General features: G+C 38.3%; 1 protein-coding gene across 1 annotated transcript in view; it reads right to left on the reverse strand.

Moving 5' to 3' along the window:
* abcc8 (ATP-binding cassette, sub-family C (CFTR/MRP), member 8) overlaps positions 1-11,105 on the reverse strand; it is a 58,851-nt gene extending 47,746 nt beyond the window's left edge. Inside the window, exons 1-6 of the mRNA XM_053642286.1 lie at positions 10,814-11,105; positions 7,518-7,680; positions 6,452-6,593; positions 5,765-5,886; positions 4,101-4,267; positions 691-933 (exon numbers count right to left, since the gene is read on the reverse strand). Coding sequence (XP_053498261.1) covers positions 691-933; positions 4,101-4,267; positions 5,765-5,886; positions 6,452-6,593; positions 7,518-7,680; positions 10,814-10,834 — 858 coding nt within the window. The 5' untranslated portion in view covers positions 10,835-11,105. The remainder of the gene's footprint in view (positions 1-690; positions 934-4,100; positions 4,268-5,764; positions 5,887-6,451; positions 6,594-7,517; positions 7,681-10,813) is intronic.
* Between the last annotated feature and the right edge of the window lie 1,837 nt (positions 11,106-12,942).

Consider the following 12,942-nt stretch of genomic DNA (forward strand, 5'->3'; position numbering starts at 1 on the left):
ATTTAATAATATTTATCATCTTTTGCTACTGCTGTTTTATATCATAATTTATTAATGCTCTAAAAAAATGTTTTCTTCACCAATTTTACATATTGTTTATATGTAAGAAATGAATAATACCTTTTATTTCATTGTTGTTACTCAATAATTTATTGTTGATACTAAATAACATGAATTAAGATAAATAAAAATATATTTTAGTTAATTATTTAAATAAAGAAATAAATAAAATAGTTCAGTGTCTCAAGTTGAATCCGGATGTGGGAGGGGCGAGTCAGAGACATGCCTCTCATCACGTTACTCCCACACCATGTGTGCACTGACACATTACCACAGCCACATTTATTTACCTGCAGTTCCCTCCCACATAAACATACACACACAGCCCTGCCCATTACCAATAACAAACAGTGACAGAGAGTGCTTTCACCCTACTGAGAGTTAAAAGCTCACTACATTTACGGTGGAAAATCCTTGCACTCCCAGCACCCGGAAGGAAGCGTAAGTGGAAAATACAAACCTCTTCTTTCAAGCAGGTAGCTAGAAGCTTATAGTGTGATCTCTCAGAATCATCTGACATCTATTACCACTATCAAAGACATGCATAAGCTATTGGCCCTCATTCAAGTTCAAGCCTCCTAATAAATCTCTCAATTTTAATGACAGACATGCAGGCAGCCGTTGTGGTACCTTCTGAGCTTCAAAGGCCTTGCGCAGTTTCAAATAATTAGTGAGTGCCCTCATGGCAATGGGCAGTTTGCCGATGACCTTCAGGTCAATGGGACGTCTGTGAGCAGAGGTGATAAAAGTGTTCATCCACCAGTATGTACCCTTAGAGAGCAGATTGACGAATGGCTGCAGAAAACGCACACCCAGGTCCTGAAGGTCTTCAGGAGGCTTTACCTCAGTGGGATGGGCAAAACACATATAGCGCTGCACACACAGAGACAAAGAAAGAGCATCAGTCTGCATCACAGGAAATATAAGACATGCAGGAAAAAAAATACCAGTGTCTGAAGTTATTAAATATCTAATAAGTCATCAGAATTACAGTACATTGTGAGAATATGTCAATTATACAGTATGCAATATCACACAAACCTGATATTATATATCAGTGTTTAACAGAAGAATACATAGCGTCTGAGAGTGTCTAAAGGCAGCATAAATAATGTCTATTAAATATGCATACCATCAACAAACCAAACCATGTCAGAGATAATAAAGCAAGGCACAGATGTTTGGATGACATCACCAGAGGTGCTTGTTTATGTTCCCTTCACTGCTACTAGCCAAACCTGGATTACTGTTGATATAAAAGACTGATGCACAGAGAAATGAAAGAAACCAGAAGAGGAAAAAAAAGATTATACTATTAGATAGCAGACATCTACCATCAAACAACTCCGTTGTCTCTGCTTTTCTGGTGTGCAGCACTGATTTTAGCTAGCAGCAGTCAGAGACTAGAAGGTTACAATACAATTTTCAAGTAGCTGACATTTCTCTCATTGACCTACTCTTGCCTGGATTGTGCCAGGAGATTATTAAACACACAATTCCTTGTGAGGACCTTCCATTGACAATTATTACTGTAATGCAAGTAAGTAATGCGACGCCTACACATCTAACCCTAACCGTAACCCCAGTAACATACGCCTAACATGATACTAACTGTAGGTTACTAACTAAAAATTATTCATTTCTATTGAGATAAGGTATGCACTGCCACAGCTGCATATCGATTTTGGGATATTTGCGCATTTTAAGACATGCCATCAAGCCTTTTGTGCAAATTTTGAACTTTTGATGAGCTGGAAACTATCGACTCAATCTGCCAATATTGGTCCAGAGCAAATACACTTCTGCATAACCTCTGTAATTACTTACAGTGACAAATCATGTAATTGTGTCTTCAATGCTGAGATTCACAAGAGAGCTTTCAGTGCATCATTAATACCAGAAGAAGAAGAAAAAGCTTCAAGGAGAAGCATTTACTTATCAGTGCAATGAGCAGTCTCAGAGAATCCTTGGAGTTGATAGAGGAAAAAAGGATGTTGATAAAAGCCAAAAGGCTAGATTGCGCTCAGAGAGGACACAGATGTGCAAGGACGGAGATTTTAGTGTAAACACAGGCAATGTCTATCTGACTGGAATAAACATACCCTTTGAAATATACTCTGGGGAGAGATAAAAGAAATTCATATGAACACCCACACACACACACATACACACACACACACACACATACATATACAGAACACATACATACACATACAAACATACACACTCATTCATATAAGTGTGAACACATACCGTATAACATCAACTATAGTGCTTATTTCTTTGGTTCTAGTCATTTTTCAGAAGCACCCTCTCAGATCTTAATCAAGGCACAATCCAAGTTGAGTTACATGTAGAGGATTAATGCCATCATAGATCACACAATAATAATTTCTATAGCTTGAGCTAATAGAGAAAAAAATAATACGTGATACTATATAGTCATCAAATTTGGGCACTATAGCTAGTTGTTTTCAAATCCAAAACCACAAATACAGCCCTTGACTAGCATGGCCTCTTTAAATCCGTGTCCTCAAAAGACATGCCTGTGTGCTGTCTAGGATAGACACCCCTGAATTCTAGTGTGAAAAGCAGGACTGACAGGCAAACAGAGGAGTGTCCATGTCCTTGGAGGTCCATATATTCTATTTCCCCTCCTGTTACAGAACCTGGAGACTAGAGTGTTTCCTCTGAGCAAATTTTTGACAGCTGCCAGGATGTGAGAATAACCAATTATGCGTCCAACCACACATTCGTCAGTTTTGTAACTACATAAACTCTGTGGAGAACAGAAAGATGTGCAGAACCACACAACATATGCTTTCGATATCAGAGATGGTTCTGGGAACTCTTAATTATTTTTTAAAAAGTGTACATTTCCCATCTGTTTCAGTGTAGTCACTGAATAATTCATAATATATAATGATATGCTTTGAAATGTGTCTGAATAATATGCTGAAATGCTGATGAGTTAAAACCCACTGAACCCAGCTTTAAGCTAGACGACAGACACAATTTCTGCTTATAACTAGTACCATGACAGGGATCATTAACAGCCATAAGCAAAACTGTGCAATTACACCAATCAGATCAGAGAACTACATGGGAATACAGATTTATTTATGTTGAATTTCAAGGTAAAAAGTCAAATTCACTATACTGGTGAACAAATCTTCACAACCAGGGTTGGCTGGATAAATGAACTAGCAGCACCTATTTATACCATCTTTCAAGAAACTATAAACAATTACATTTTTAAAAAAAATCCATCCAAATAAACTCTATCCTTATTACTGATAACAAATGGTTTGATGTGGAATATTAAAATGTATTTTATTTTATTTTATTAATTAATTTATTTTTTACTGTGGAACCAAGAATAGTAATATCAGGTATCATTGAAAAAAACCACACATATAAAGTAAAGTGCTGGGGCTGATTTCTTCGTAGCCCAGACTGTAGGTTCACACAGACTATTGTTGACAGATTTGTCAGGTGATTAAACAAATCTATTGTAGCTCAATTATTCAAACCTGCGGTGCGAATACATTTATAACACACTATCAGCAAAGACTGAGAAGGATCTTGTGAAATAAAATTGTAATAATCATGAAAGAGGTAAATTACATTCTTGATTTTTTATTTTTTTGCCTTTGGAAGAGAAACTAGAAGTAAATGCATGGAGGGCATAGTCTCTAATCACAGAAGAGCTGGATAACAGCAGAAGCAGCTTTTCTGTTTGCTAGTAACAATGACACAGCATGATTATGGGCTTGAAAAACTTGACCTTAAAAATTATTATTATTATTATTATTATTATTATTATTATTATTATTAATTATCTTTCAGTGAATGTGTGCATGTTCCTGTGCGTCTGCCTAATTGTTTTATATACAAAGAGACCCAGTGCTTTAAGACTCCACTTATAGGCAATAATAGGTAGCACATTTGTTTTTAGCTCACCCATTCATTCTCATGACCAAGCCATCACTGCTCACAACAACTTCTTTACAAGCACACACGAATAGCATGTCACTTACCCGCCCCAGTATGACATTGATCTCCACAGCCAGTAGCAGGCCGTAGAGCAGGACAAGGAGGCCGGTCAAGCAATAGCGCAACTGTCTCATACCAATGCCGTGCTCTGTGTACTTGGCAAACTTGATAGTTTTAGTGATGAATGCCAAGGTCCAATAAATAAGCAACGCTGTGAACAGATTAAGCCATAAATAATAATTACTGCCTTTTTATAATCAGTGTTAGCTTTGAAAACACTTCTTCAGAGCACTGGAAGTAAGATGAGTGGATAATAACTTAAGAGTAGGTTTATAATAAGAAACCTATTCTTAAAAATAGGTTTATAATAAGAATTTATAAACCTATTTAATACATCCCACTCTGTGCATTCACCATGAGAGCTCTCCAGATGTCTGTTAGATAAGGGTCACATCTCACACATTTCATGGCATTATATTCATGATATGAAACACACAGGCCAACATGCACTATGCGCACATTTGGCAGATGTGACAACTTACTGATAATAATACTGTTGTACTTACAATATTGACTCAAAGAGATTATAGGGGAATTACACAGATAACACGTAGATGTTCCAGAATTGTTTAAACTGCACCTATTATGGTTTTTCAAATATTACCTTTCATGTAAGTGTGTTATATATCTGTTTGTGAATGTAAAAATCTGCAAAGTTTCAAAATGCGTAAGACAAACTGAGTTATTGACTCCCAAAAGAAGGAACCGATTCTGAACAACTGAAACGAATCTTTAGTGATTCCAGACTTTACTTCTTGCACAAACCTTAGTAGGTTTGTAACAAAAAGCCCCGCCTCTGGTCTTCATCGGCTGCTTGCAAACAGACAGAGCTGAAACTCGTTATGGTAGTGGGCATTTCCTTTTTGAAACACGCTGACAGCGGTAGACCAATCACAACAGACTGGGACATCTGACCAATCAGAGCAAAGTATGCTCTCTGAAAGGAGGAGTTTAGAACGAATCCTTTAGAACGGATCATTAAACGAGTCGTTTTTGACACTGGGAAAAAAAGTCAATGATGCAGTTTAAATTATGAGCACATTAAAGTGTTTTTTGACCTTGGATGCGTGTAAATCTATTATATGAGACCTTTAAAACAAAATTAGGCACATTTCAAAACCAAAATAGGTGCCCTTTAAGGGTTGACTCATGTGCATACAGGTAAAAGCGTATTACAGAATGTAAAACATCATTTCCTGCAAATGTAGTCTATTTGATCTAATTACCATAATTATCCAGTGTGCTTGTGCTTACTGGAGATGCTGCTCTGTGAATTTGCTCTAATGTGATAAATCTATCTATCAGTCGTTGTGGTTGTCATCCCAACAATTTTTTTTCATCCATCCATTTTCTATACTGCTAATCCATATTTAAAAAATATATAAAAAAATATTTCACAATGTTGATATTTATACTGCCATTCATAATCCTCTACCCATGTATTCCCTTTATATTTACAGCATTAGATGTCATTCTTTGCTGAACCTTGGCCAGAAGTGGTAATAATGAACTCATTACACATGTTCAATAAGGTCAAGCCAACAGCCAATTGACCAAGCATAAAATGAGAATAGTGAATAGTGAGGTTTTTTTTCTTTCTTTCTCCAGTTTGTGTTTGTGTAATGTGCTATGTGAGCAAAGTATCTACCTAGCAACAACTTGGGAAAATTGGAGGTCTCTATGTTGTGGTAGTAGATTATAGAAGTGATAGCAGCCATGAAAGCCAAGGATGCAGGCATGTAGAGATGTAGATGAAGAGACTGTGTAAACCTGTGAGAGAGAGAGAGAGAGAGAGAGAGAAAGAGAGAGAGAGAGAGAGAGAGAGAGAGATGACAAGATATAGAGAGACATAGAGGGGTTGAAACAGTTCATACCTCAGCACTGTTTAATTCTTGATTCTGATTGGCCAGAAGGTGTCAATTAATCTAGAACAGCAGCTCTGACAGCAGTTCGGACTGTAAGCCAAATCACTTTTAGATTTAGATTAATACACTTGTTCTTTATAGTTTCTATAGTAACAGCTAATTCACAGGGAAATATATGGCAGACAAATCCTAAAAACATATTTAAAAATTAATGTACATTTTCATTCTAACATGCATACTCTCATGAATTGGTGTCTCTCAATATGATAACCTACACTTGAATGAAAACACTGACGCTGAAGAGCTTCACCTCAATTAATTTCGAGTGGAGAGCATAGGGATTAGCTTGAAGGGACAAAACAGTCAATATTCTTGTTCAATGGGCTCAATAGATTTTTGCTAGACATATCCTTACAGATTTATACAAAATTTCCTTCACTGTAAGTAAGAGTTTAGGAGTTAAAACCCACCCATCAGAGACAATGCCCTCTGCGATCTCACACACCAGCACAAACAGAAGGATGAAGGTGAGGATCCAGCGCAGGTTGTGTCCAGGGAAATGAAGCCATGTACTGTGATGGATGTGAACCTTGGAGCTCTGGCTGCCCCAACCTATGAATAGGTACATAGGACATTGATTCCCTATTGGTTTAGCATTTAGCAATTTGCAGACTTTCCAGCATATTAATGCCAGGCTTATGCAGACACAAGGACACAACATCTGTCACTTAGCTTTATCACATCCAGATGCACCCCTGAAGAATAAAGCTTTATTGCTCACAGTATTTTGGCTGCTGACTAGCTTGGTAATGTTTGAATAGAGAGCCAATGCTTTACTCTAGTGCCAAGGCCAATTACCTGCCAATATCATTATGCTAACTGGGAGGCTGAGGCTTTCCCAGGTGAAGAGCTGAGTTTAATCCTAGAGAGAGTAATTCATTGCCTAGAACTCCATCTTGCAGATCTGTGTAACTGAAACTCCTCTTTCTAATGCCTTCCAGGCTCCAAGAGCTTCCCTTGTCATCTCATCTCATCTCATTTCTCTCTCATCTGAATCATTCCAAATGAATTATTCATTAATGAGATGAATTACTGTGGACAGCTTGTAATACACTGACACAGAAAACCTAGTCTGGCTGGGTTGTGGCATTGTTGTCTGAAGATCTGTTAGCTATACTGATTATTTGCGACTGTAAGACATGAGATCAGTATGAGACTATAATGCTATGCCATGTCTGGTGTGGTTACAAGGGAAGACTGTAACTTAGCCCTACACAATGATGCATTCAGCTTATGTCCTCTAAATTCCACATTTAAAGCCATTTAAGCCTCGTCTAGGTTACATATCTACAAAAATACTTTCACACTTCTTTTTCCCTCTGGCCCACATACAGCTCTATATGTTTTCATTTTAGAGACAACATTTATAGCATCCCTATGATATTGTAATACAACAAGAAATATCCTGCATCACTAAAATAAATTTACACCAGAAGGTTGCTTGAAGGTTGGTGCTCATTTGTTGGAGACACTTACCAATAAAGAGGATGGGGAAGGTGATGAAGAGCAGGAAGACATGGGGCACCACAGTGAGGGCATCGAGAAAGCATCCATTGTTGAGCACGCCACGATCCACATTGTAGGCGATGGAGTTGTTCTCACTGCCACAGAAGGACAGGGACATGGTGCAGCCTGGGCTCTGCAAAAGCAGCAGAGGAAAGAGAGGGAGAGGAGAACCAGAGGAAGAGGGAGGGGAAGGAGGAAAGGAGAGATGCTCAGGAGGTGTCGAATCTTATCCGTAAGCAGTTACATCCTTGCTGCAGGTGGAGAGCAGAAAGCAGGTAAGTTCACGTTCTGCATGCACACTAAGACATGCCTGCATCGGATTTCCAAGGCACCTGCACAGCCCAAAAACATCCCTTTAATAACTGTTCAAGCTCAGTGCAAAAAGAAAAAATATGGATGCTCATACACACTTTCTGAGGACAAAGAAATGTCACAGCTCCTTTCAGATAGAGCTCAAAGCTGACCTTGTGAGGATATCTGTGCTGTGTGCCTGAGCGTGTGTGCATCTGTCTGTGTTCACATGACAAGGAGGGCTAGTTAAAAGGGGGGAGGGTGAGTGCAAGAGAGAGAGAGAGAGAGAGAATGAGAGAGAGTGAGAGAGAGAGCATGTGCTGAAGGAGAGGGGGAGGGAGAGCACACAGCACCCGCATCATAAAAGAGTTCACACATCATGCGTTATGTGTCAAGCAAAACAAGATCGTCAGTTTGAATATTAAACCTTCCACAGTATTCTTATCTGCAAATTAAACAAGTATTACACAAATCCCTCTGGAACCTTCCTGAGCTGGGTAAGTAGGACACACAGAATGCAGCATAATAGGAGATCCACACTGGCAACCCTTAAATGATTGGTCCACATAATCCCATAGTGAATCAATCCATAACTCCATAATGCATGGATTATGTGTAATTCCATAATGCGTAACTCCACATAATGCATTTTAATATCAAACCTTCTCAGATTTTATGGTATTCTGATATAGATTTACCAAATATGTTCAAACCAATTTACAGTACATTTCTACAGCCTATACCTAACTTGATTACAGGATCCATGCAGAAATCAGTGCACAGACATACATATTCCTCTTGTCCTTCCTGTCACTTACAGTCCTGCACCTAAAAACCACCCATGGGAACCACTGTTCATACAGAGACACACTAACACGAAAAGGAATAACTATCAGGTAGCTCCATAAGTAACAGTATAGGGTGAGTAGAGGTGTCTGGTAACTCTCTCTCTCTCTCACACACGTACGCACACGCACGTACATGCACACACACACGCACCACACGCTCGCGCGCGCACGCACGCACACACACACGCGCACACACACGCGCACACACACGCACACGCACGCAAACACAGGCACACAATGTACTGTGTTTGGGATGACTCATTCGGTGAATGAATGGCATTTGCTGCTTATGTTGCTATATCTGTCTGCCAATGCAATACAGCTATAAGACAAGAGTGCTACTGTAGTATTTATATTTACAGGATAAAAAGGATATTTTTAATTTATATTTACAGGGTGGCCCAGAAGTCTCCATACATAGGGGAAATGTCTCCATACATAGCAAAATGTCTTCCCCATATATATATATAAGTAGTTAGTTGCGTCTTGGGCTCAGAAAGTCTCCAAAACTACAATCTGAAATCACCTACATCACCACAAGTTGCTTGCAAGGGTTTCAAGAAAAAAGCTGTTACTCTCATCCAAAAACAAACTCACATGTCTTCAGTTTGCCAGACACTACTGGAACTTCTAACACGATCAGGTTCTATGGTCAGGTGGATGACGAGCTCTGTGTCATCCCAGCAGGAACTTTACTAGGCTGCAGAACGAATTAGAGTTCACAGGTGAAGGATGACTGTGAGCCATTTATAAACTCAGAGAGCAGCTGAAGCATCCTTGAGCTCTGACACGCTCTCTGCATCTACATTCATTCTTGTTTGTTGTGAACCTCACTCTGGTTTCTCTCTGTGTCATTGTTTCACACAGATACACATACTCAGGCATGTGTGTAATTAAGCATAGTGAGGAAAGCAACACTGTTGTGGTGTGCCGAATTGATTATCCAATCTGATGGTAGTGCATTATTGCACCACAACTCCCTTCCCATGAGCACTCGTCCATATGACTACAGCTTTACAATGAGTTCAGCGACTTTCTAACTCCAGCACACAGGATCAAGCAGTTAAAACATCTAAATACATTAACTGTGTAAAAGTGGCCGGTGCAGTGCTTAAGGCATTGGGCTACTTATCATAACTTGTGACTTCAAAAACCTGCATGGCCATGCCATTGTTCTATCCTTGGGCAAGTCCTTTAACCAGGCATCTCTTCAGTGTCCTGTCCAGTCCATACAAGATTTTTCAGAATTTTTTTTTATTGTTGTGGCCAAAAATGCTTGATTTTGCTACAACTTCTTTTCAAAATTTCAGATGCAATTTGCTGAGTTTTTTAAATGCTTTTTTGCAGAAAACTACTTGAATTGGCGAAATTGCAGTTGCACGAAATTGTTTTGCATGGTCTTTCACAGTAATGTTTGTTGGTAAATAAGACCTTTTAGCTGTACTCAAGTTTGATGCACTTGAATTTTTTATTTTTTTTTTAAATATTACAGAGTTTCCTTGACTTTGCATTAATTTCTGCTTTCACAAAATCGCGTAATCCTGGAGGGACTGTCTGTCTCAGCTGTAAATCAGCCAAATGAGGGAACCGTGAAATGTAAATGTACTCAATAAGTGAGTGTAAGTGTCACAAGTTGCTCTGACACTTAAAGCCCTGCTGAAAAAAAAACAAAACAATAGAAACCATCACAGAATGGGATGGTTCTAATGGTTTCCACTACAAATACCACTGCAAACCATCAACTAACCATTAAAACCATTACCATTGGTCCTTAATGGTATAAACTAGATATAAACATGCCACCAATAGAATGCAACAAATTATCAGTAGAAAGCCACAGGGACGTTTACAATTTCCAATAAAACCAAAACAATTCTCATTACAATCCATTACAAATTCTATGAGGGTTTCTACTGTTGTTGTTTTTTTCAGCAGGGGGGAATGGATTTATCACAAACATAGTGTTGTGTTGCTATTGATTACTCACAAGCAAACTTAAAATAACTCCATCATCATAAATCTAGACATACAGTGTCTAAAGGTTAAAGAATAAAGACAATTTATCACAGCCTTCTTTGCTCATATTTACCAAGGGTGCCAATATTAATGGACAATGTAAATACATACCGGTCTGTAGCGGGAAATCATCCTAATAGCGGAACTTCACGTTTATTCCAGAGTAGATTTTAAAAGCAGATCTGTAAAGAGCGCGTAAAAACACAAAGCTTAACTACATGATGTCTGTCCGACCTGTAAAACTCTCCCTCATCCACCGGAAAAGGTGAGCAGCGCTGAAATGATGGACGAGCAGCAGATTTACTGTGGCATATGGTCACTGTTTGTTCATGCTGGAGCTGGCCATGGTGTTGAAAAAAAGGCGAGGGCTCATGAATAAACTCATGAGGCAGAAAGTTACAGGTTACTGTTACACTGAAATCCACGCTGCTTCTGTCTGTATCTCAGAACTGTAACTGTTAATGAACTGTACGTTGAAAAACACACATAGCATTGCACTTTTACCTTATATAATAACCTGCTTCTTTCGTATGTACTCTTGCTGATATTACTGTTGTTTTATATATATATATATATATATATGATCTATATATATATGATCTATATATATATACATGATCTATATATATATATATATATATATATATATATATATATATATATATATATATATATATATAGATCATGCTGCTATTTTTTCCACATGGACAATCTTCTGATATACTGCACCAGTATATTTAGCATGTTTTGCACATTTCTCTGATATAGCTACTTGCTGCCCTACATATCATACTGCTACAATTCTTTTTGTCTTTTGTCGTTATATTGACACTACAACTGCCAAGTTTATATTTATTGATTCACCCTTTATTATTGTTGGTTTTCTTAGCTAGCTAACTTCAGGTAGCAATGAATAGGCTACAGTGGTCTTTTCTTTGGTTTTGTTTATTCTTTTAATTTGTTTGATATTTGTATATTTCTTGTACAGCACTTTGCTTTCAACATCTGTTGTTTTAAATGTGCTTTATAAATCAATAAACTAAACTAAACTAAACTATTTTAATGTTAAAAAAAATCAAAACAAAACAAAAAATATATTAGCATTTTGACTGTATATAAGTGGACAGAATAGCAACGATTGAAAAGCAAAGCTAAATACCTCTGACGCCCTCTAGTGGCTGACTGCTGTACAGTTTGTGAGAGGATCCAGCGCCAAAATATCCATTCTCACGTTGTTTTTTATTTTTATTTTTAAATTAAAATGAGATTATTTAGCAATAATCTCTCACCCAATATTTTAAAGCTAAAAATCTAATTTGAATGTATTAATTATTATAAACACTGCTAAATTAGCAGAACCTGGGAAAACCAGTAGCTAAGCGACCAAAGTTGTCCGAGTTGTCTCAGCGAGTGATTCGTTAATTTTTGACCGCGCATGCGCTGTAACATTCCCAGAGGTTCTGTACCGGAAACAGAAATGATTGTTTCTCGTCTGGAGTTTTTGGGTTCGAATCGTTCGTTCATTACTGATGGGAAGTTTAGCTGGTCCAGCTTAGCTGGTCTTCAGGCTATGCAGTCTGTTAGTTCAAGTCTCCCGATCCGAGTCATTCTTTCATTTGTCACGTCACATTTGTCATGTCTGTTCCCCGGGAACAGAAATTATTAGTTCAAATCTCGAGTCTTTGGGTTCTAGTCGTTAGTTCATCCCTTGACCGCCCCAATATGAAACACAGACAGGGAGGAAAGCCACGCCTCCTCCATTACTAAAGCGCTGTTTCAGTAATTACTTGGGCGTGGCTGATGATTTTCAGGTAAGGGATGAGTTGATTGACAGTTAGTCCTTGTGCACGTGGACTTTCCATCACTGGACAGAACCTCAGCCCAAAATGCTCATCTATTGATTTGCAGCCATGTCTTGATCTAAAGTAAATGTCTAATAGACGTCCAACAGGGGAAAGATCCAAATCATGGCACGCTGAATTTAATTGTAAACAAATGAACAAAGAAACAGGAAGAAAGTTTTAATACCCACACGTGGTACAAATGGGGATGGGGATGGGGGTGGCTTGGTGGTTAAGGCTCTGGGTTACTGATTGGAAGGTTGGGGGTTCAAGCCCCAGCGCTGCCAATGTTGGGCCCTTGAGTCCTTAACCTTCATGTATCGTGTATTATGTTTGCTTCCTGACATGCTGGGGTATGCGAAGAAAAGAATTTCACTGTGCACATGTATATGTGATCAA

Source organism: Ictalurus furcatus, chromosome 14 (assembly GCF_023375685.1).
Source record: "Ictalurus furcatus strain D&B chromosome 14, Billie_1.0, whole genome shotgun sequence".
Lineage (NCBI taxonomy): Eukaryota > Metazoa > Chordata > Actinopteri > Siluriformes > Ictaluridae > Ictalurus > Ictalurus furcatus.